Source organism: Megalobrama amblycephala, linkage group LG8 (assembly GCF_018812025.1).
Source record: "Megalobrama amblycephala isolate DHTTF-2021 linkage group LG8, ASM1881202v1, whole genome shotgun sequence".
NCBI classification, from domain to species: Eukaryota; Metazoa; Chordata; class Actinopteri; order Cypriniformes; family Xenocyprididae; genus Megalobrama; species Megalobrama amblycephala.
In genome coordinates this window covers 1,040,597-1,067,292 of record NC_063051.1, presented here as the reverse complement: position 1 = coordinate 1,067,292, position 26,696 = coordinate 1,040,597, and the positions used below count along the sequence as shown (strand labels likewise).

General features: G+C 35.3%; 2 protein-coding genes across 3 annotated transcripts in view; one reads left to right on the top strand and one right to left on the bottom strand.

Moving 5' to 3' along the window:
• The window catches only part of rtf2 (replication termination factor 2), a 55,395-nt gene that overhangs the window by 12,129 nt on the left and 16,570 nt on the right, over positions 1-26,696 (bottom strand). The window lies entirely within an intron of this gene.
• On the top strand, positions 19-8,693 carry gcnt7 (glucosaminyl (N-acetyl) transferase family member 7). Of its 2 annotated transcripts, none has more exons than XM_048198619.1 (4): positions 19-240; positions 4,891-5,877; positions 6,344-6,439; positions 8,021-8,693. In XM_048198619.1, exons 2-4 carry the CDS (start codon positions 4,926-4,928, stop codon positions 8,266-8,268), a joined length of 1,296 nt encoding a protein of 431 aa, XP_048054576.1. In that variant the 5' UTR covers positions 19-240; positions 4,891-4,925; the 3' UTR covers positions 8,269-8,693. The 2 variants fall into 2 exon arrangements, with proteins under 2 accessions (XP_048054576.1, XP_048054577.1); XM_048198620.1 differs by having other exon boundaries at positions 46-100.

Here is a 26,696-nt window from a genome sequence, read left to right as displayed (position 1 = left end):
AGCTCATAGTCGCGGGAGGACAGCGACGACATCATTAGAGCAACAACAACGACTCACACCCAAAGCGGTTTCCTCTCGCAGAAAGGCAGATGCACTGACAGTAAGCGCTCGGTGGTAGATTTCTAGTCACAGTGGGCACGTTAGATTGAGGTCATGTGGAAGTCAGCGTCTCTGAGTGAATTTGTAAATGTTTAATCCCATTTCCCATTTCCAGGAGTGGATACGGCTTGAGCTAAAAAGGTAGGGTCAGTTTGAGTCATGGATTTATTGAGCTGTCTAAATACACTTGATGTTTATGTTTCAGAAAACCAAAACATTAGCCTGTAAAGAGGTTTCGTTTTTCTTGTAACTACTGAAAAACTCTAAAATCAGGCATTTAATTTGATATATAAAAATGCATTTAAAGGCTGGTTATAAAGTATTAGTAAAACAACAAAACAAAAACCTGTTGAAGCATAATGTCTTCCCATCAGCACATGGTTTCAGCATGACATTAACTATACAAATCTGCTTTTCTTTGATGTACGTTTACCTTTGTAATCTTAGCAGGTGCTTTACAAGTCTGTTTGCGATCTAACAAATACTCAGTTAGAAAACTGCTTGAATCATGTTTCAATACAAAGCACTGAGACTGCATTATCAATAAAAGCTTAAATCTTGCACAGCACAGGTGTTTTTTTCTATTCAAAGTGCCTGAAACATTCATACAGCACTAGTTTAAGTACGTCTAGCTATAGATTAGGTACATAAGTTCATGTTCCATTTAAACACTGCCTTAATTAATCATTTCGGGATAATAAAATGGCTTACTTATGACACTATGAACATTTGCTTTAGAAGTTTCAATTTACTGCGCAACAACTACAGATAAAAATCCAAATTAATTAATCAGTGCATCCGTGCAAATAAGTGCTTCAAAAAACAAGCAAGCATCAACATGGCAATCTATGCTAAAATATTAAGAAGATAAATTTAGAGGACTTTGATTTTAAAAGATGTTGGCAAACATTAGCAAAACCACAGCATCCTGCCTGTAATACTGATCTACTTGTTGATTTGAAACACAGAAAACATTAATATGCATAGCACAAATTGTGTGCAGAATAATTAGTTAATCATTCAATAATAAAATGTATTGATAAAATAGTTTTAAATGATTTAAGTATAATCAAAAAGGTTCATTGCTTCATTCACCATCCCTTCAACCCTCATCTTTGATTTGTTTTTTTTGTTAGTCGTAAAACACCCTAACTAAATTATGCTGTGACAGACTGTACATGATCGGTCAAAAAAAGACTGGCATAATGATGCTGAAAATTCAGCTTTGATCACAGGAATAAATTACACTTTACTATATTTTCAAACAGAAAACTATTCTTTTAAATTGTAATATTTCACATATTTAACTGTTTTACTGTATTTTTTTAATCAAATAATTGCAGCTATGGTGAGCAAAAAAATCTTAATTATTCCAAACTTTTGACCTGTATAGTGTACATACTACATCAATAGTGAAACTCAGTCATACCTTCTAAAGAAATGTTATGTCACACATTTACATATATTAGTAAACAATACATATATTACTATATATTACTAGTAAGTTACATATATTAGTATGCACATAATGGTAAAATTTGAAGCTGTATAAATCAAAGTAATTTAATAAATAAACAACGCAATAATGAATTAACAAATTAACATTAACCAAGATTAACAAATTCTGTAAAATATATATATTTTTATATATATTTATATACAGAATATTATATATATATATATATATATATATATATAATTTTTTTTTTTTTTTTTTTTTTTTTTTGAGTGGATATGCATTGCTAAGGACTTTGGACAATTTTAAAGGTGATTTTCTCAATATTTAGATTTTTTTGCACCCTCAGATTCCAGATTTTCAAATAGTTGTATCTCGGCCAAATATTGTCCTTTCCTAACAAACTATACATCAATGGAAAGCTTATTTATTCAGCTTATTTAGATGAAAATCTTATTTTCGAACGTTCTAACAAGACTCACCAGCGAACAACTGTGTGGTTCTTGAGGTAGACAAAATATACAGTTTCGCTTTTAGTAGAGACACTGCTGCCATGAGAAATGCACAGACTCAAGTAGGCGAATTCACATATGCTTATTCTCTCAACTGTGTTAATAACTGTATTAGTCTGCTATAAAATGCCTCAAGATTCCGTTACAAGTTCTGAAATGACGTTTTGGAATTAGCAACGGAAGTGTGGGACAAGATGCATAAGAGTGTTTTAAGGACAAAAACCTGACAAATGTCTTGAAATACAACATCTGAAGCTGTCTTGAGGTGGTAACCGTAGTAAGCGGAATAAATGACTACGGACCATTGAATTATTAGAAATTACCACCTTGGGTGTGCATTATTTTCTGATAATTCAATGACCCGATGTCAATTATTCCTTACTTAACACTTTTTTGTAAAGTGCTACTGTTAATGTAAAACCTATTTTTTTAAAGTTTGAGGTCAGTATGATTTATTTTCTTTTTTAAGGAAATTAATGCTTTTAAATTGATCAAAAGTGACAGTTTAGAAATTTACATTGCTACAAAATTTGAAATTCTATTTCAAATATATGCTGTTCTTTTGGACTTTCAATACATCAAATAATTTTTTTTTTTTTGATTTTGATAGCCATATCTTAAACTTCTAAACACTACTACACGATGCTGATAGAACGGTGTGTGCTTTTCATTCTTTAAAGGTGACAATGGACCACATCAGCATGCTATATAAGCCCCTGCGGGTTCATTAAACAACTTACACTGCCAAGACAAAACTGATATCCACAGCTCCTTTGTGTCCAGCAACTGGGACCTTTACCAGACCTCATAGTGAACACAGCTCTCTGGGGTGCTATTAAAAGGAACCCCGAGGGTTGTTGCACTTAGAAAAGAGTGACACAAGAGAGTTATATCCCGGGAGAGAGGACGTTTGTCCTCTTACTGAAATATGAAGGCAAACGTTGTCACTGTCATAGGCAATGATAGGGGATTACATCACTATGCGTCACTATGAGAAATAAAAACACTCCTGAGTAATGGAGACACCCTGTTCAAAAATACTGCAGATGTTTATCCATGTACTTAATTATATGAATGATATGATTACTTAATGATCAGCAGAGATAGTGGAGACAAAACATTCATCTACTCTAAAGCTGCTGGAGTGTTTAATGTTGATTACACATTAGTGTCGTCAAAAATATTGATATTTCGATATGTATCGATACTGAAATATCTTAAAAGGTTCCAATACACCTTTTCTGCATTATCGATACACCAATAGCAGCTGCGCGTTCTCGCTCTCTCTTCTCTTCGACACACCCGCCTCCTCACTTACTCATCTCATTCGCTCCGGTTGAATAGTGCTTGTATTGCACATCATTTTAGTCATTCCCACAGGTTTCTCACACACACCAAAAGTGCGTGCACCACCGATCTATATAAGTGGTGCTCTCATAAAGCCGCCTCTGAAAAAGCTTGCGAGTACCAAAATTGACTTCTTTTTCATGGCTTACTGCTCTTAAATGGTCAAATACATATAAATTATGTCAAAACGCCTGTCTTGGCAAGTATTTAGGTGAACACAGTCAGTTTTGGAACGTAAATAGTTGAGAGAAAACGTTTAAATGTTGTGTAACAGTATATTGGATGCGTGCATCAGCTCTTAAAGTGACAGCGGCCTAATAAACCTGCTGCTGTCTGTCATGTTAATCAAAGTACAAAAGACAAAGAGAAAATCACTCGCTGCTCTTGAATGAATAACTTTTGTAACTTTAATTGTAAGCATTAATCTGTATTTAATTTTTACTATGAAAAATCTCCAGTGTCATTTTACATTTGATTACTTTTATTTTTGTGAATACTACTGTTAGACCCACCTGAAAAACTTAAAATAAATACAATAGAATAAAGAAACAAATGAAGTAACAAATGAAGTATCGAAAATGGTACAGAATATCGGTATTTTTCAAGGTATCGCATCGAAGTTGGAAATTCCAGTATCGTGACAAAACTTTTAAACATTGTTTGAAGGCTAAATTAGACAATTTTATTTGTTTTTTGTATGTTTATATGATTATTTGCTTTTTTTTTTTTTCTTTTTTTTTTAAGAAATGACTTACATGACAAAAAAAAAATGGTAACAATAAAATCGTATATGTAACATTAAGGCAATAGCTAACAACAATAAACAAACAATGCTTTTACAGTCTTTATTAATATTAATGTAAGTTGCATATATTAGTACGCACATAATGATAACATTTTAAGCTGTATAAATGAAAGAAATATAATGCATTTTGAATGAACAACGTAATAATGAATTAACAAATTAACATTAACCAAGAATAAAAATATATATATATATATATATATATATATATTACTAGTTCATGATATGAAACACATTAAAAAATTAACTAATAAATAACTTTGTAAAGTGCTACTGTTAATGTCAAACTTTTATTTTATTTATTTACTACTGTTTAAAAGTTTGGGGTCAGTATGATTTATTTTCTTTTTTAAGGAAATGAATGCTTTTATTCAGCAATGATGCATTAAATTGATCAAAAGTAACAGTTTAGACATTTACATTGCTACAAATTTTGAAATTCTTTTTCAAATAAATGCTGTTCTTTTGAACTTTCAATACATCAAAGAATCCTGAAAAATAAAATGATCATGTTTCTTGAGGATCTTGTGCCTGAAAACTGCAGTAATGATGCTGAAAATTTCAGCTTTGCATTACAGGAATAAATTACATTATAAAATCGAAATGGAAAATACAAAAGAGATGTTTTAAATTGTAAATATTTCACAATATGCTCTTCTGTTCTGTTTCAGGAAGTCTATAGCTGCTTTTCAGATGTTGGACTATTATGGTCCAGCTTGAGAACACCAAGTGCAGTTTTCTCTTCTGCCTTGGAATCTGTATCCTAATATGTTCTGCCATCTACCTGAAAGCCAAAATATTCAATGCACCTCTTCCTACGACTGACCTGAGCAGCCAATCCCCACTAGCCTCCAAGACCTGTGACATTCTTCCACCTGCGACTCCCGGGTTTAAATGGCAGCGAAAAGACTGTAAGAAAATCAGCTATGAGCCTAAACCGGACACAAACTGCACTCTTTTGCAGTCAGAGCTGCATTTCATTATGGCGCCACTGAGCAAAGAAGAGGAAGACTTTCCTTTGGCTTTCATCATCACCATTCACAAAGAGCTGGAAACGTTTGTGCGGCTACTGAGAGCCATCTACGCACCGCAGAACGTCTACTGCATTCACATCGACGATAAAGCGCCGGAAGAATACAAGACAAGCGTCCGAAACCTATCTGCGTGCTTCTCGAACGTCTTCCTGGCGTCCGTCAACGAAAAGGTGACCTATGCTGGCTTTTCTCGTCTGCAGGCTGACATCAACTGCATGAAAGATCTGGTGAAGTCTCCCATAAAATGGAAAAGAGTTATAAATTTGTGCGGCCAGGACTTCCCCATCCAGAGCAACCTGGAGTTAGTCCGGTACATGCAAGGATCCGAATGGAAAGACAGGAACATGACGCCGGGAATCAAGCAGCCATCCACTATGAAGCACAGGACAGAGTTACAGTATGAGGAGGTAAAGGGCACCCATGTGGCACCAAAGGGCAAAGGTCAAAAGAAGGGACCACCTCCGCACAGTCTGACAATTTACTTTGGGACTGCTTATTACTCTTTGACGAGATCGTTTGTGGAGTTTGTCCTCAAGGACCCGGTGGCCAAAGACTTGCTGGAGTGGTCCAGAGACACCTTCAGCCCGGATGAGCATTACTGGGTGACGCTGAATCACATAAAGGGTAAGCCAAAATGCAAAAAATCAAGTCAAGTCAATTGTTTCAAAGCAGCTTCACAGTAATAAACAATCAGTGATGCAAAGTTCATCAAAAATGAGACAAATTCAGCTCTAAAAAGACAATAGTGTCTATTCATTCAGCTCAAACAGTTCAGTGTTGATGCAATTCAGTTCAATAACAGTGACAATGCTGTAAAATTCATCGTTATCAATCTAATTTAATTCAACCATAAAGTAGCTCTACAAAAGACAAGTGTTATTATGCAGCTCAATTTATTTCAAATGTTGTTCTCATGTGATAGTGTCGGTGAAGTCAATAATCATAAGCATGAGTGGTTTTTAAAAGTGCTGTTGACTCAGTGTTAGCTGCAGTGAGTGACTTCAGATCAAGCAAGATATAAGAATTAATACAGATAACTCGGAAGCATATAATATCCAAGTCATAAAACTCTATTTCTGTGTTTATTCAGAAGCACCTGGCAGCTATGTAGACGGTGAATGGGAAGGTAACATCCGTGCAATCAAATGGAGGGACCAAGAAGGAACAGCACACCAGGGCTGTAAAGGTAGAGACTGGCTAAAGCAAACACTTCTTGATTAAAATGTTGCATTTAATTCTAGGGGTTGGTATCTTTAGGCACCTCAAGATCCAATCCGATGAAAAAAAGATTTTTGATCTAATTAGGGGCCAAGCACCAAAGGTGCATATGCACCTATTGTAATCGTAGATGTTCCTATTCTTCTTCTTCGTCCACTCTTGAGTTTATGGTAGCCCATAGAACCGCTTGTGGGAAAGTTATGAAATTTGGCGCAAAGATAGAGGACAGTCTGAAGATTCAGTCTCTAACTCAATCCCTCTAGCGCCACCAACTGTCCAAATTTTCACTCACAATTATGATAACAACATTTTTCCTCTGATTCATTGGCTCAAAATGATTCGATTGCACCCTATTATTTTAGGTCATGCTTTTTACGAAAATTGAACCACATCAAAGATGACCATGCCGGAATTCAAGGCGATTTGTCAAACCGTTCTTGAATAACATGCAAACAAATTTTACGTAGCGTTTGCAAAAATAGATGTAAGGCTATATCTCCGCAACACTTCATTGTATTCAAAACAAACTTGGTATGTCATCACAAGCATGACCTGAGGCTACATGCTGCATTTCGGCACAGCACCACCTACTGGTCCGGAGATACAATTTTTTTTTTTTTTTTTTTGGTTTGTGCTTATAACCTCTGAACGGTTTGCCCCACAACTGTAAAATTGGTCTCGTTGGGAGAAATCTATTTCAGCCATTTTGGGCGTCGGCCATTTTGAATTTTGTAACAAAATGCTGTATTTTATGAATGCATTAATGTATCGTTATGAAACTGAGGGTTTGGTAACAATACGCTATGACATGGGTCACTGACAAGATGGCCTGAAGGAGTCTGAGAAGTTTCGGACCAGTGCCATCTAGTGGTGAAAAAAATTATTTACATACTTATAACTTTGGATGTGGTTGATTTTATTTTCAGAGTCATCTGCTTAGATTCCTGAATCCTAGATAGACTATTAATACTGTGTTGAATTCAGACGCTTTCTTACTGGATCTCCCAGTGCTGTGTAGTAACAGCGTTGCATGATCGAGATCGTCCTGCGAGTAAACCTGTTCTGAGCTCATGCTGTGCTGGCTATTATGGCTATTAAGCTGATAAACGGTCCAGGCAGCACAGCTCAAACCATTAGCAAGGTTTTGTTTCACCTTGGTTTCATTTGTCTTTTGATGTTTCTCATATGCATATGCATTCTCATAAACGGAAGCTCTTATCAGTTCACAGTATCACAAATGCAACCTCTGACAAAATTTAGATTGTAAAATGCAACCATTTGGTCACAGTCTGAAGCCCTGTATATATATTCATTTTGCATGATAAAAGCATTAGGTGATGCAGGTGCATTTAACCACTTAAATGGAGGTTATGCAGGTGATGCATCAGAGAATCCATTTTTTCTCCCACACCTTTTTATTCCAAACTGAGACAATCGAGTCCTTTGCACAGACTTCAAAACATTACAACTTCTCAACAACAGGCTGTTTATTCATGATGTAGACATAGGGCTCTTGTATGGATTTAAAAAACACTCTTTGTTTCTACAGGACAATACATCAGAGATATCTGCGTTTTTGGGATTGGCGACTTACCATGGATTATCGAAAAAGAGAGCATGTTTGCTAATAAATTTGAGACCGCAAGCTTTCCGGAAGCCCTGGATTGTCTGGAACTGTGGCACAGACATAAAGTTCTCCAGCACGCTACAGTTCCCATTCAGCCGTCATGGCGTCTCACCACAGAGGTGGAAGTCATCAACAGCACTCTCATTTTAAAAACAGGGGACTGTGTCTGACCAAGCATCACAGAAATGACAGAAAAGTCACACAGAAAGTGAAATTCATACCGTTTACAGGCTTGCCAACTTCTACAAGCTCACAGCCTTGTATAATTCAAAAAAATGGCAAACTTCCCCTTGATGTCAAAGTACCATCTGGGTACATGGTATAAATGAAGGAAAAATTAACAGAAACATTTTCTGCTTTACAGTGTAAATGTGTCACGACAATATTCATGTCACATGGCAGTGCAGCTCATGATGTTTAAATGTTGTAAACATGTAAACACTGATTAATATGTGAGTGTTGAGTACTGTAACTGGTGTATTGTTAGTAATAGTAATAGTTCTATTTATTTTTATTTATTAACTGCTATATAAATGCACTGTTTTTCAAATGGATAAACTGTAGCTGAATAAAGGCATAAAATTCCTTGGACAAATCCAGGACACAAGTACTGCTATACAATCTGTTACAAGAAAAACTGTAAAGAGAGAAGCCTCATTATTTGTTTGGATTTAAAGAAAATTTAATCTTAAATGTATTATACAAGGTAAAATTGAAATATTTAATATGTATATATATTAGGGCTGTTAAGCGATTAAAAAATGTAATCTAATTAATTACATGATGTGCCGAATAATTAATCAAATTAATCGCAAATTAATCACGCATCAAATTTGGCTGAGAAATTACCCGTAAAAAGATTATTTGAAGTCACAATTTTATAAAGTATCAAATAAGCATTACAAAAAATAAATTCAGAAAGAAATGTTTTATTTGATTCAACATAGAATTTATTACACAAACTTTTGGACCATTAGGTTGAGTAATATGGAAGTAAATTAATGCCAAATGTTTTTGAAATAAAAAGCTTGTTGAATTGCTCTAACTGAAAAAAAAATATGCATTACATTAGCTGTACTTGCATTTAGATGCACTGTATTTTTAAGGCTTGCATTTTTATGGGATGAAATTCAACACAGTCGTATATTTAAGCTGTGAATATTTCAATTAAAAATATTTCACACACATTTTCATTATTAAAAATTAAAAAATTCATATTCATATTTCAAATTTCACTTCCAAAATATTTATTCTGTTTAAAAATACAACCTATAAAATTCGACTAGCAATTTTCAGTCCATTTTATTTCACTTTACCAATTCGCTTCCACAAATTCAGTGGCTCAAATTCGGCAGAAAATTCAACATTTCACATCCGGGAACTGCAGGAAGAGCAGTAGAGTGCCGATGCATCATCTCTATCTGCTGTTAGTCTTCTTCACCAGCAGGTGCCGCTAGCGGCTGTTTAGGAAGACCAAAGCAACGCTAGTAAGTCATTCATTCATAAAAACGGATTTACAGAATTAGAGCAAGCGGTAAGTGAATGTGTGATGATTATCAGGGCCAGTATAAATGCAGAAAAGCTGATAAAGACACAAAAGCTGCATTTATGTTTAATTCAGTGTCTTTACGCTTACTTTCCCTGTGTAGCTACAGCTTTCTCTACAGTGAACAAGATAACGTTATTGCCCGATGCTGGTGTATAGATCAAACGTTAAATCTGAGATAGACATATATTTCTCTCTGTTGTTTAGTTTCCTTAACTTTGTATCGCAGCGCTGTGTTGTAATACTAGGGCTTCCCTCATCCGTCATAGCTGCCATCAGGACATATAAACTCTTAACACAGCTTAATGGACTCGTACAGTGATATAAAAGACCAAACTCGCACCTCATTTGTGATGTAGGTTAGACTATATAGGCTCCAAGAAAGCAGATACTGGCATAAAGTTGATTTGACGCTGAACGTTTGATTATGATATTCGCAAATTTAGGGACCGTCTCTAAAGTTACGACATTCTGTATTCACGTTTCTACCTTCTACCAAACTCTTGTAGACACACATGCACATATACATATTCAAACACACCTCACTCAAAGTACATGCATATATACTATTTTTTTTTTTTTTTTTTTACACGTTCATCACACAATTTTTTTTACTTTGTTCATTTTTTATTTTACCTGATCATAGATTATCCTGCTTATACAAATTTTAAATAAAATTTAGAAATAAAATTAACTAAGTAGAACTAATTGTGTGATGAATGTGTAAAAAAAAGAAAAAGTATATGTGCATGTACTTTGAGTTGAGTGTGTTTGAATATGTGTGTGTGTGTGTGTGTGAGTGAGAGAGAGAGAGAGAGAGAGAGAGAGAGAGAGAGAGAGAGAGAGAGAGAGAGTGCATCACTCTTCGACCTGGCACCTATAGATGAACACTTCACAGGTAGTTTTGGTGATTGTAAATCATTCTCATCAAATGCTACTGAGCTTTAAATTATGGCATTTTTTTGTATGATCCAATACAGTAGTGAAATACATAGCAATCTTTACATATTACTTGACAGTTTAGTTGGAAACACTTTACAGTAAGGTTCATAATGTATTAACTAATGTGAACTATCCATGAGCAACACATTTGTTGTTGTATTTGTTCAATCTTTGTTAACGTTAATAAAAATACAGCAGTTCATTGTTCATGTTACTTCACTGTGCATTAACTAAAGTTGACAAATACAACTCTTGATTTTAATAATGTATTAGTAAATGCTGGAATTAACATTAACAAAGATTAGTAAGTGCTGTAGAAGTGCAGTTCATTGTTCGTTCATATCAACTATTTAATATAAAGTGTTACCTTTTATTTTAATAAACATCAAAAATCTAAAAGGTTTGCATTATACCTGACACCTAGATGAACAATTTACAGTTGGTTTTGTGACTAAGTCATTCTCTTTAAATGCTATTGAAGGTAGAAACGTGAATACAGAATGTTGTAACTTTAGAGACGGTCCCTAAATTTGCGAATATCATAATCAAACGTTCAGCGTCAAATCAACTTAATGCCAGTATCTGCTTTCTTGGAGCCTATATAGTCTAACCTACATCACAAATGAGGTGCGAGTTTGGTCTTTTATATCACTGTACGAGTCCATTAAGCTGTGTTAAGAGTTTATATGTCCTGATGGCAGCTATGACGGATGAGGGAAGCATATGCGCCGATCCCGTGGGTGCTCGGGGACTGGAGCACCCACGGAAATGGTCGAGCACCCACGGAAATATACGAGATATTCTCCATTGATTTTAAACAATAGAAAATCAATTGGAGCTTTCAGGCACTATCCAAACCCTTTTTTATAGTTTAATAAGACCGTTTATATGGGAATATTTTAATGGCAAACGTCGAGAGCGCATCCAAGTGATGCGTGAGCACAAATGGCTCTTCTCTCGATCAGATACATGAGCGCGCTCAAACACTCCTTGCATCAGATATCAGCGAGAGCATGACTCGCGACAACGCTCGTGAAAAGAATGTGCTTTTTGGGTCGAAATTGTCATATTGCTGCACAGATATAATGCAAATAAAACATCAAGTTGACGTTGATTTGAGTTAAATAAGAAGCGAACTAGCGCTGAAACGTGTTGTTTTTGAAATCATGCGTGGCTCGCTCGTGTAAGTTAGTCTTCTGACATACGCGTCAATCTATGGCTTGACTCTTCTTTCCAGGGAAATCATTAACAAAATGCACACAGACATGTCCCTGCTCTTGATATACAAACATTAATTAACTTCTTTGAACTTTATGAGAGAAAAAAAAAAAACGATATGAGGGGTGATTCGAACCACTGATAATTAGAGCACGGCTGGACTTCTGACTGTATTAACAACATTTCTACCACTACACTATTAGGGAACACGAAAAGTAAGTGTGGATTTATCTGTAATATAATATGAATGTAATGGGGGGGGGGAGGGCACTGGGCACCCACCGGCAGAAACATAAATCGGCGCCTATGGAGGGAAGCCCTAGTATTACAACACAGCGCTGCCATATAAAGTTAAGGAAACTAAACAACAGAGAGAAATATATGTCTATCTCAGATTTAACGTTTGATCTATACACCAGCATCGGGCAATAACGTTATCTTGTTCACTGGAGAGAAAGCTGTAGCTACACTGGGAAAGTAAGCGTAAATACACTGAATTAAACATAAATGCAGCTTTTGTGTCTTTATCAGCTTTTCTGCATTTATACTGGCCCTGATAATCATCACACATTCACTTACCGCTTGCTCTAATTCTGTAAATCCGTTTTTATGAATGAATGATGACTTACTAGCGTTGCTTTGGTCTTCCTAAACAGCCGCTAGCGGCACCTGCTGGTGAAGAAGACTAACAGCAGATAGAGATGATGCATCGGCACTCTACTGCTCTTCCTGCAGTTCCCGGATGTGAAATGTTGAATTTTCTGCCGAATTTGAGCCACTGAATTTGTGGAAGCGAATTTGTAAAGCGAAATAAAATGGACTGAGAATTGCTAGTCGAATTTTATAGGTTGTATTTTTAAACAGAATAAATATTTTGGAAGTGAAATCTAAAAGGTGAATATGAATTATTGAATTTTTAATAATGAAAATGTGTGTGAAATATTTTTAATTGAAATATTCACAGCCTAAATATACGACCATGTTGAATTTCAGCCCATAAAAATGCAAGCCTTAAAAATACAGTGCATCTAAATGCAAGTACAGCTAATGTAATGCATATTTTTTTTCAAATAGTGCAATTCAACAAGCTTTTTATTTCAAAAACATTTGGCATTATTTTACTTCCATATGTTTCAATACATTGCATACAATAGATAACTTATGCTAATGAATAGAAGAAATTAATATAAAATATATGTTGCTGCATTGCAACTTGTAAGCTTATGCACTGTTTCCCTTTTCCCCTAAGAACTAATGTGTTCCTCCTGCATTGAAGTGATAAAACGTAAGACACATTGAATTGCAGTAACAGACGTTATCTCTGTAATACAGGAGGAATACATTAGTTCTTGTATACAATGTAAGGAAACAGTGCATAACTTACAAGTTGCAATGCAACAGCACATTAGTTATGTCAATTTCTTCTATTCAAAGCGTAATAAGTTAGCTTATTGTATGCACTGAAACAGTTATTGATGCATTGCAATGGAATGCACATGTTATGTGTTAAATCTCAATGCATTATGGATGAGTTAGTTCATTCATCGCAATACCACATATATGTGTTATCTCTTCAATGCATAAGGAATAAGTTAGTTCTTGTATACAATCAAGTAAATAATATATACAAGTAAAGTAAACAAACTTACATGTTAGTTCTTGTATGCATTGTAATGCAACAGCATATGTGTTATATCAATTTATTCTGTTCACAGCGTAATAAGATAACTGTTATATGGAATGTACTGCAATAGTTTGTGATTCATTGCAGTGCAACAGCACAAGTGTTATATCAATTTCTTCTATGCACAACATAATAAGTTAACCATTGTTTGCAATGCACTGAAACAGTTCCTGATGCATTGCAATGCAACAAGCATATGTGATTTGGTTTTTTTCTTCAGTGTACACAGGAAAGAGTTAGTGCTTGTATGCAACGCTGTGCAACAAGCACCTGTCGTGTTATCTCTTTACTACAAAACACATAACACATACATTGAATTGCAGTAACTTAAACCAATGTGCAATGCAGAGATAACACATAAAATGTGCATTCCATTGCAGTAACTTATTCCGTTTTGCAGTGAAGAGATAACACGACAGGCGCTTATCGCACAGCGTTGCATACAAGAGCTAACTCTTTCCTTTGTGCATTGAAGAGAAAACTAATCATCTATGCTGTTGCGTTGCAATGAAACTAGAATTGTTTCAATATATTGCATACAATAGATAACTTATGCTATGCATAGAAGAAATTAATATAAAATATATGCTGCTACATTGCAACTTGTAAGTTGCAGCAATGAAGAGATAACACGTAAAACACATTGAATTGCAGTAACTTAAACCATTGTGCAGTGCAGACATAACACATAACTTGTGCATTGCATTGCAGTAACTTAATCCGTTTTGCAGGTGCTTGTTGCACTGCAATGCATAGAAGAACTAACTCTTTCCTTTGTGCATTGAAGAGAAAACTAATCACGGTGTTGCGATGAATGAACTATCTCATCCGTTATGCACTGAGACATAACACATTGCATTGCAGTAACATACGTTTTGTAGTGAAAAGATAACACGACAGGTGCTTTTTGCACAGCGTTGCATACAAGCACTAACTCTTTCCTTTGTACACTGAAGAAAAAGACAAATCACATATGCTGTTGCATTGCAATGCAAGAACTGTTTCAGTGCATCGCAAACAATCTTTAACATATAGAAGAAAAACAAAACAGGTGCTTGTTGCGAACTTATTACGCTTTGAATAGAAGAAATTGACATAACAAATGTGCTGTTGCATTGCAACTTGTAAGTGACGCACTGTTTCCCCTTTCCACTAAGAACTAATGTATTCCTCCTGCATTGAAGAGATAACACAAAAGACGTTGTGTTGCGATAAATTAACTAATTCATCTGTTATGCATTGAAGAGATAACACATAACACATACACTGAATTGCAGTAACTTAAACCGTTGTGCAGACATAACACATAACATGTGCATTGCATTGCAGTAACTTAATCCGTTTTGCAGGTGCTTGTTGCGCTGCATTGCATAGAAGAACTAACTCTTTCCTTTGTGCATTGAAGAGAAAACTAATCACATATATGGTGTTGCGAGGAATGAACTATCTCATCCGTTATGCACTGAGACATAACACATTGCATTGTAGTAACATGTTGTGCATAGAAGAAAAACAAAACAGGTGCTTGTTGCGCTGTGTTGCATACAAGAACTAACTCTTTCCTTTGTGCATTGAAGAGAAAACTAATCACATATATGGTGTTGCGATGAATGAATCAAGGACTGTTTCAGTGCATTGCAAACATTTTATGTTGTGCATAGAATAAATTGATATAACACATGTGCATGGCATTGCAATGCATCAAGAGCTGTTTCAGTGCATTCAATAAGTTAACTTATTACGCTTTGAATAGAAGAAAGTGACATAACAAATGTGCTGTTGCATTGCAACTTGTAAGTGACGCACTGTTTCCCCTGTCCACTAAGAACTAATGTATTCCTCCTGCATTGAAGAGATAACACAAAATACGTTGTGTTGCGATAAATTAACTAATTCATCTGTTATGCATTGAAGAGATAACACATAACACATACACTGAATTGCAGTAACTTAAACCGTTGTGCAGACATAACACATAACATGTGCATTGCATTGCAGTAACTTAATCCGTTTTGCAGGTGCTTGTTGCGCTGCATTGCATAGAAGAACTAACTCTTTCCTTTGTGCATTGAAGAGAAAACTAATCACATATATGGTGTTGCGAGGAATGAACTATCTCATCCGTAATGCACTGAGACATAACACATTGCATTGTAGTAACATGTTGTGCATAGAAGAAAAACAAAACAGGTTCTTGTTGCGCTGTGTTGCATACAAGAACTAACTCTTTCCTTTGTGCATTGAAGAGAAAACTAATCACATATATGGTGTTGCGATTAATGAATCAAGGACTGTTTCAGTGCATTGCAAACTTTTTATGTTGTGCATAGAATAAATTGATATAACACACGTGCATGGCATTGCAATGGATCAAGAGCTGTTTCAGTGCATTCAATAAGTTAACTTATTACGCTGTGAATAGAAGAAACTGATATAAACACATGTGCTGTTGCATTGCAACTTGTAAGTTATGCACTGTTTCCTTACATTGCAAACAAGAACTAATGTATTCCTCCTGCACTGAAGAGATAACGCATAACACATACATTGAATTGCAGTAACTTAAACCACAGTATTATTAGACCAACTTTAAACCATTGTGCAATGCAGAGATAACACATAACATGTGCATTCCATTGCAGTAACTTAATCCGTTTGGCAGTGAAGAGATAACACGACAGGCGCTTATCGCACAGCGTTGCATACAAGAACTAACTCTTTCCTTTGTGCATTGAAGAGAAAACAAATCATCTATGCTGTTGCATTGCAATGAATACAAGAACTAACTGTTTCATTGCATTGCACACAATAATTAACTAATGTTGAGCATAGAATAAATTAATATACATATATTGCTGTTGCATTTCAATGCCTTCAAGAAATAGGTATTCACTGTGTACAAAAACTAACTTATTCCTATTGCATTGAAGAGATAACACATAACATATATGGTGTTGCTATGAATATAACGCATCCATTATACATTGAGATATAACACAGCTATATTCTATCTCATTGCAAGTTATTCCGTTTTGCAGTAAATATATAACAAAACAAGTGCTTGTTGCACTGCGTTGCATACAAGAACTTACTTTTCATTTGAGCATGGAAGAGAAAACACATCACATATGCTGTATGCGTTTTTTCATTGCATTCTATACTTAATTCGTTGTGCCGTGTGTTATGCACTGTTTCATTGCATTGTATACAAGAACTAACTTTATTAATACTAATTCCGTTATGCAATAATGAGACAACCCCTAACATTGCCGCTGTTGCATTGCAATAAATACATTAACATTCATTTCGTCTGTGCTTAGAAGAGATAAAAGTGCGATTGCATCGCAGATCTAAATTATTCCGTTGTGAAATAAAGAGGTAACACATACCATATGTGCTGTCTGCATTGCGATAAATACAATGAATAACTAATAACTAGCATTGCATTCAAAATTATTCCGTTGTGCAGTGAAGAATAACATATAAGGCATGCTCTGTTTTATCGGACTGTCACAACTAAGTTATTCCGTGGCGCATTGAAGCCATGCAGTAGTCCCAATATTTTCATTGAAGTCTTCCTGTCACATCAATAACACAGTATATTAGACCTAAAGAAAATATTTCTGGGCCAAGAGTACTCGAGCTTGAACTTTCTATACATTCTCATGGATTCCTAATGTTACATCAGCCATTCAGATGTCCATATTAGACCAAATGAACATGTTACTGGCAAATTAGCCCTTGATCTTGAACTTTCTATAAAAACGCATTGACTTTTTCTGATATTAAGTCAGTCAGACAGTAGTCCACATTTGACCTACTGAACAAATTTCTGGCCAAAGAGTTCTTGATCATGAAATTTCTATACATCCTCATTCTGATTTTACTTCTTCCATATATGAGCCATTGTTTGACCTATACAGAACATATTTCTAGCAAATTAGTCCTCGATCATGAACTTTTTATGCATACTCATTGACTCCTTTTGAAGATACGTCAGTTAAAGAGTATTGCACATTTGACGTAAGGGACATATTTCTAGCCAACGAGTACTCAATCTTGAACTTTCTACTTTGACCTTTTGAACATTTCATACATTACTATTGACTCCTGCTGATGTTAACTCACCCAAACCGAAGATCTTGAACTTTTTACATTACTATTGACTCCTAATGATGTTGCTTCACCCATACAGAAGTCAATACAGAAGTTTTCAATACATATTCATTGATTCACTCTGATGTTACTTCAGCCATATATGAACCCATTTTGACCTACTGAACAAATTTCTGGCAAATAAGTCCTCAACAATGAAATTTCTATACTGACTCATTGGCTCCTCTTGTTTCATCAGCCAGGCAGAAGTCAATATTTGACCTACTGAACATATTTCAGGCAAATTAGACCTCAATCTTGAACACTTTCTGATGATACGTCAGACATAGAGAAAAGGATATTTGAACTAATGCACATAGGTTTATTCGATCTTGACCATTTTTACATTACTATTGACTCCTACTGATGTTGCTTCAACCATACAGAAGTCAACTTGAGACCTACTGAACATATTTCCGAGCAAAGAAAATTGGATTTTAAACTTTTTATATATACTTTTTAACGCCTTCTGATATTAAATCAGCTATACAGAAGTCCATGTTTGACCTATTGAACATATATCTGGCAAATTAGTCCTCAATCATGAACTTTTTAAACATACTCATTGACTCCTTTTGAAGATACCTCAGCTAAAGAGTATTGCACATTTGACCTAAGGGACATATTTCTGGCCAAAGAGTACTCGATCTTGAACTTTTTATATTTACTTACTGACACCTTCTGATATCACATTAGCCATACTGTGGTCTACATTTGACCAAATGAACATATTTCTGGCCTAGGAGTACTCCGTCGTTCAATACATATTCATTGATTCACTTTGATGTTACTTCAGCCATATATGAACCCATTTTGACCTACTGAACAAATTTCTGGCAAATAACTCCTCAACAATGAAATTTCCATACAGACTTATTGGCTCCTCTTGTTTCTTCAGCCAGGCAGAAGTCAATATTTGAACTACGGAACATATTTCAGGCAAATTAAACCTCAATCTTGAACTTTCTAAATCGACTCGTTGAGTCCTTCTGAATTTATTTCGGCCATACAGAAATCCATATTAGACCTACTTTTTTTGTCCCAAGAGATCATGTATTTTGTATATATACTCTTTGCCTCACTCTGATGTTACTTCATCCATACATGAGCCAATGTTTGACCCACAGAACATATCTTTGGTAAATTTGTCCATGCTCATGAACTTTTTAAACATACTCATTGATTCCTTCTGATGTTATGTCAGCCATAGAGTATTGTATATTTGACCTAAAGGACATATGTCTGGCTAATGAGTACTCAATCTTGAACTTTTTATATTTACGTAGTGACGCCTTCTGATATCACATTAGCCATACTGTGGTCCACATTTGACCAAATGAACATATTTCTGGCCCAGGAGTACTCTGTCTTGAATTTTCAATACATATTCATTGATTCACTCTGATGTTACTTCAGCCATATATGAACCCATTTTGACCTACTGAACAAATTTCTGGCAAATAAGTCCTCAACAATGAAATTTCTATACTGACTCATTGGCTCCTCTTGTTTCATCAGCCAGGCAAAAGTCAATATTTGACCTACTGAACATATTTCAGGCAAATTAGACCTCAATCTTGAACCTTCTAAACTGACTCATTGAGTCCTGCTGAATTTATTTCGGCCATACAGAAGTCCATATTAGACCTACTTTTTTGTCCCAAGAGATCACGTATTTTTTATGCATACTCTTTGCCTCACTCTGATGTTACTTCACCCATACATGAGCCGATGTTTGACCCACAGAACATATCTCTGGCAAATTTGTCATTGCTCATGAACTTTTTAAACATACTCATTGACTCCTTCTGATGTTATGTCAGCCATAGATTATTGCATATTTGACCTAAAGGACATATGTCTGGCCAACGAGTACTCAATCTTGAACTTTCTACTTTGACCTTTTGAACGTTTCATACATTAATATTGACTCCTGCTGATGTTAATTCACCCATACAGAAGTCCATATTAGACCTACTGAACATATTTCTGGCAAATTAGTCCTCGATCATGAACTTCCTATACATACTTATTGACTCCATTTGATGGTAGATAAGCCAGGCAGCAGTCCATGTTTGACCTACTGAACAAATATCTGGCCAAAGAGCACTTGATCATAAACTTTATATAAGTGCCTCACTCTAATGTTGCATCAGCCATAGAGTATTGCATATTTGACCTAATTGACATATTTCTGGCAAATTAGTACTCAATCATGAACTTTTATATTTACTTACTGATGCCTTCTGATATCACATTAGACATACTGTGGTCCATATTTGACCAAATGAACATATTTCTGGCCCACGAGTACTCAATCTTGAACTTTCAATATATTTTCATTGATTCATTCTAATGTTACTTCAGCCATATATGAACCCATTTTGACCTACTGATCAAGTTTATTCGATCTTGACCATTTTTACATTACTATTAACTCCTATTGATGTTGCTTCAACCATACAGAAGTCAACTTGAGACCTACTGAACATATTTCCGAGCAAAGAAAATTGGATTTTAAACTTTTTATATATACTTTTTAACGCCTACTGATATTAAATCAGCTATACAGAAGTCCATGTTTGACCTATTGAACATATATCTGGCAAATTAGTCCTCGATCATGAACTTTTTAAACATACTCATTGACTCCTTTTGAAGATACGTCAGCTAAAGAGTATTGCACATTTGACCTAAGGGACCTATTTCTGGCCAAACAGTAATCGATCTTGAACTTTTTATATTTACTTACTGACACCTTCTCATATCACATTAGCCATACTGTGGTCCACATTTGACCAAATGAACATATTTCTGGCCTAGGAGTACTCCGTCGTTCAATACATATTCATTGATTCACTTTCATCTTACTTCAGCCATATATGAACCCATTTTGACCTACTGAACAAATTTCTGGCAAATAACTCCTCAACAATGAAATTTCCATACGGACTTATTGGCTCCTCTTGTTTCTTCAGCCAGGCAGAAGTCAATATTTGAACTACGGAACATATTTCAGGCAAATTAAACCTCAATCTTGAACTTTCTAAATCGACTCGTTGAGTCCTTCTGAATTTATTTCGGCCATACAGAAATCCATATTAGACCTACTTTTTTGTCCCAAGAGATCATGTATTTTGTATATATACTCTTTGCCTCACTCTGATGTTACTTCATCCATACATGAGCCAATGTTTGACCCACAGAACATATCTTTGGTAAATTTGTCCATGCTCATGAACTTTTTAAACATACTCATTGATTCCTTCTGATGTTATGTCAGCCATAGAGTATTGTATATTTGACCTAAAGGACATATGTCTGGCTAATGAGTACTCAATCTTGAACTTTTTATATTTACGTAGTGACGCCTTCTGATATCACATTAGCCATACTGTGGTCCACATTTGACCAAATGAACATATTTCTGGCCCAGGAGTACTCTGTCTTGAATTTTCAATACATATTCATTGATTCACTCTGATGTTACTTCAGCCATATATGAACCCATTTTGACCTACTGAACAAATTTCTGGCAAATAAGTCCTCAACAATGAAATTTCTATACTGACTCATTGGCTCCTCTTGTTTCATCAGCCAGGCAAAAGTCAATATTTGACCTACTGAACATATTTCAGGCAAATTAGACCTCAATCTTGAACCTTCTAAACTGACTCATTGAGTCCTGCTGAATTTATTTCGGCCATACAGAAGTCCATATTAGACCTACTTTTTTGTCCCAAGAGATCACGTATTTTTTATGCATACTCTTTGCCTCACTCTGATGTTACTTCACCCATACATGAGCCGATGTTTGACCCACAGAACATATCTCTGGCAAATTTGTCATTGCTCATGAACTTTTTAAACATACTCATTGACTCCTTCTGATGTTATGTCAGCCATAGAGTATTGTATATTTGACCTAAAGGACATATGTCTGGCTAATGAGTACTCAATCTTGAACTTTTTATATTTACGTAGTGACGCCTTCTGATATCACATTAGCCATACTGTGGTCCACATTTGACCAAATGAACATATTTCTGGCCCAGGAGTACTCAGTCTTGAACTTTCAATACATTTTCATTGATTCACTCTAATGTTACTTCAGCCATATATGAACCCATTTTGACCTACTGAACAAATTTCTGGCAAATAAGTCCTCAACAATGAAATTTCTATACTGACTCATTGGCTCCTCTTGTTTCATCAGCCAGGCAAAAGTCAATATTTGACCTACTGAACATATTTCAGGCAAATTAGACCTCAATCTTGAACTTTCTGATGATACGTCAGACATAGAGAAAAGGATATTTGAACTAATGCACATAGGTTTATTCGATCTTGACCATTTTTACATTACTATTGACTCCTACTGATGTTGCTTCAACCATACAGAAGTCAACTTGAGACCTACTGAACATATTTCCGAGCAAAGAAAATTGGATTTTAAACTTTTTATATATACTTTTTAACGCCTTCTGATATTAAATCAGCTATACAGAAGTCCATGTTTGACCTATTGAACATATATCTGGCAAATTAGTCCTCAATCATGAACTTTTTAAACATACTCATTGACTCCTTTTGAAGATACGTCAGCTAAAGAGTATTGCACATTTGACCTAAGGGACATATTTCTGGCCAAAGAGTACTCGATCTTGAACTTTTTATATTTACTTACTGACACCTTCTGATATCACATTAGCCATACTGTGGTCTACATTTGACCAAATGAACATATTTCTGGCCTAGGAGTACTCCGTCGTTCAATACATATTCATTGATTCACTTTGATGTTACTTCAGCCATATATGAACCCATTTTGACCTACTGAACAAATTTCTGGCAAATAACTCCTCAACAATGAAATTTCTATACGGACTTATTGGCTCCTCTTGTTTCTTCAGCCAGGCAGAAGTCAATATTTGAACTACGGAACATATTTCAGGCAAATTAAACCTCAATCTTGAACTTTCTAAATCGACTCGTTGAGTCCTTCTGAATTTATTTCGGCCATACAGAAATCCATATTAGACCTACTTTTTTGTCCCAAGAGATCATGTATTTTGTATATATACTCTTTGCCTCACTCTGATGTTACTTCATCCATACATGAGCCAATGTTTGACCCACAGAACATATCTTTGGTAAATTTGTCCATGCTCATGAACTTTTTAAACATACTCATTGATTCCTTCTGATTCTGATGTATATGTCAGCCATAGAGTATTGCATATTTGACCTAATTGACAAATTTCTAGCAAATTAGTACTCGATCATGAACTTTGTATTCTTTGACTCCTTCTGATATCACATTAGCCATACTGTGGTCCACATTTGACCAAATGAACATATTTCTGGCCCAGGAGTACTCTGTCTTGAATTTTCAATACATATTCATTGATTCACTCTGATGTTACTTCAGCCATATATGAACCCATTTTGACCTACTGAACAAATTTCTGGCAAATAGTCCTCAACAATGAAATTTCTATACTGACTCATTGGCTCCTCTTGTTTCATCAGCCAGGCAGTAAGTCAATATTTGACCTAATGGACATATTTCTAAGGAAATTAGTCGTCGATCATGAACTTTCTATACGTACTCATTGACTGCTTTTGACGACACGTCAGCCATAGAATATTGCATATTTGATCTAAAGGTCATATATATGGCCAAAGAGTAATCAATTTTGAACTTTTCATACATTACCATTGACTGCTTGCAGTAACTTAATCCGTTTTGCAGGTGCTTGTTGCACTGCAATGCATAGAAGAACTAACTCTTTCCTTTGTGCATTGAAGAGAAAACTAATCACGGTGTTGCGATGAATGAACTATCTCATCCGTTATGCACTGAGACATAACACATTGCATTGCAGTAACATACGTTTTGTAGTGAAAAGATAACACGACAGATGCTTTTTGCACAGTGTTGCATACAAGCACTAACTCTTTCCTTTGTACACTGAAGAAAAAGACAAATCACATATGCTGTTGCATTGCGATGCAAGTACTGTTTCAGTGCATCGCAAACAATATTTAACATATGTTGGGCATAGAAGAAAAACAAAACAGGTGCTTGTTGCGCTGTGTTGCATACAAGAACTAACTCTTTCCTTTTTGCATCGAAGAGAAAACAAATCACATATGATGTTGCATTGCAATGAATCAAGAACTGTTTCAATACATTGCATACAATAGACAACTTATTATGCTATGAATAGAAGAAATTAATATAAAATATATGCTGCTACATTGCAACTTGTAAGTTGCAGCAATGAAGAGATAACACGTAACACATTGAATTGCAGTAACTTAAACCGTTGTGCAGTGCAGACATAACACATAACTTGTGCATTGCATTGCAGTAACTTAATCCGTTTTGCAGGTGCTTGTTGCACTGCAATGCATAGAAGAACTAACTCTTTCCTTTGTGCATTGAAGAGAAAACTAATCACGGTGTTGCGATGAATGAACTATCTCATCCGTTATGCACTGAGACATAACACATTGCATTGCAGTAACATACGTTTTGTAGTGAAAAGATAACACGACAGGTGCTTTTTGCACAGCGTTGCATACAAGCACTAACTCTTTCCTTTGTACACTGAAGAAAAAGACAAATCACATATGCTGTTGCATTGCGATGCAAGAACTGTTTCAGTGCATCGCAAACAATATTTAACATATGTTGGGCATAGAAGAAAAACAAAACAGGTGCTTGTTGCGCTGTGTTGCATTCAAGAACTAACTCTTTCCTTTTTGCATCGAAGAGAAAACAAATCACATATGCTGTTGCATTGCAATGAATCAAGAACTGTTTCTATGGAAGTAAATTAATGCCAAATGTTTTTGAAATAAAAAGCTTGTTGAATTGCTCTAACTGAAAAAAAATATGCATTACATTAGCTGTACTTGCATTTAGATGCACTGTATTTTTAAGGCTTGCATTTTTATGGGATGAAATTCAACACAGTCGTATATTTAAGCTGTGAATATTTCAATTAAAAATATTTCACACACATTTTCATTATTAAAAATTAAAAAATTCATATTCAGATTTCAAATTTCACTTCCAAGATATTTATTCTGTTTAAAAATACAACCTATAAAATTCGACTAGCAATTTTCAGTCCATTTTATTTCACTTTACAAATTCGCTTCCACAAATTCAGTGGCTCAAATTCGGCAGAAAATTCAACATTTCACATCCGGGAACTGCAGGAAGAGCAGTAGAGTGCCGATGCATCATCTCTATCTGCTGTTAGTCTTCTTCACCAGCAGGTGCCGCTAGCGGCTGTTTAGGAAGACCAAAGCAACGCTAGTAAGTCATTCATTCATAAAAACGGATTTACAGAATTAGAGCAAGCGGTAAGTGAATGTGTGATGATTATCAGGGATTATGATTATTTAACGTTTGATCTATATACCAGCATCGGGCAATAACGTTATCTTGTTCACTGGAGAGAAAGCTGTAGCTACACTGGGAAAGTAAGCGTAAATACACTGAATTAAACATAAATGCAGCTTTTGTGTCTTTATCAGCTTTTCTGCATTTATACTGGCCCTGATAATCATCACACATTCACTTACCGCTTGCTCTAATTCTGTAAATCCGTTTTTATGAATGAATGATGACTTACTAGCGTTGCTTTGGTCTTCCTAAACAGCCGCTAGCGGCACCTGCTGGTGAAGAAGACTAACAGCAGATAGAGATGATGCATCGGCACTCTACTGCTCTTCCTGCAGTTCCCGGATGTGAAATGTTGAATTTTCTGCCGAATTTGAGCCACTGAATTTGTGGAAGCGAATTTGTAAAACGAAATAAAATGGACTGAGAATTGCTAGTCGAATTTTATAGGCTGTATTTTTAAACAGAATGAATATTTTGGAAGTGAAATCTAAAAGGTGAATATGAATTATTGAATTTTTAATAATGAAAATGTGTGTGAAATATTTTTAATTGAAATATTCACAGCCTAAATATACGATCATGTTGAATTTCAGCCCATAAAAATGCAAGCCTTAAAAATACAGTGCATCTAAATGCAAGTACAGCTAATGTAATGCATATTTTCATTATTTTACTTCCATAGAGTAAATGATGACTTGAAATGAATTTTCATTTTTTGGGTGAACTTTATCTTTATTAATATGGAAATATGATACTGTTTTTTAAACAAAATTATAAGAACCTAAATCTGCCAGTAGTAGGTGGCGTTAAACATCTAATTCATTCGATTCGTTCAAACAGCTGATTCATCCAGGAGTGAAGTCTAAAATAACACAATATTAACTTCTTAAAATTTAGATTTCTCTAATCTACATGTGTGAATTTTAAGACGTTTGAAGGCCAAAAAACTGGACAATAATAGCTTTAAAATCTCTCCGTCATCACCATCACCACTTTCTCTTTCTTTTTTCCCCCCCTCAGTTTCATTATCTTTGTCTCTGAAGATTAGTAGATATCAAGAAATGGGTATTTTACCTAGTTACATCTTATCTCGTACTTTATGACCGCTAACTGAAGCGTCACGCTGGAATTAGCTCTCAGCAGCTTCCGTGAACATAAAGCCCGCCTAATTTTGACTGGACGTCTCAAATATTTTAACATTGACGACTGGTGACAGACTGCTGACAGCTCAGATGAGAATGTTGGTTTTCTTGGTGCTGTGCAATATCCTTCCAGCACTAGATTGACTCCATTAGGCAATTATTTAACAACCTTTAATACTGAGGTCCAGACCTCGTGGTGAACTCATACCTGGCTATGGCCATGCTTAACTATGTTATAGCTATGATGTGAGACAAAAACTTAAACAGAGGCATTTTTGCCCCCATATTTTGAATTTTATGAACATTCTGACTGCATTCTATAGGTTCCATCACGCAGTGAGTTGTTGCCCTGCCTGCATCATATTCATCATCAACTGTATGAAATGTCAGATGACCTACATAAGTCTGGGGGTGGGGCAAGTGCATTAAATGCATGTGTTTTTTGTTTGTTTGTTTTTTAATATGAGAGCTCAAAATTATATGTTCTT

Excerpts from the sequence above, each read along its gene's own strand:
- gcnt7 (XM_048198619.1), top strand. The coding sequence starts at position 4,926 with ATGGTCCAGCTTGAGAACACCAAGTGCAGTTTTCTCTTCTGCCTTGGA. Across the intron at positions 5,878-6,343 it reads GACGCTGAATCACATAAAGG|AAGCACCTGGCAGCTATGTA; the intron begins GTAAGCCAAAAT and ends GTGTTTATTCAG. Across the intron at positions 6,440-8,020 it reads AGCACACCAGGGCTGTAAAG|GACAATACATCAGAGATATC; the intron begins GTAGAGACTGGC and ends TTGTTTCTACAG.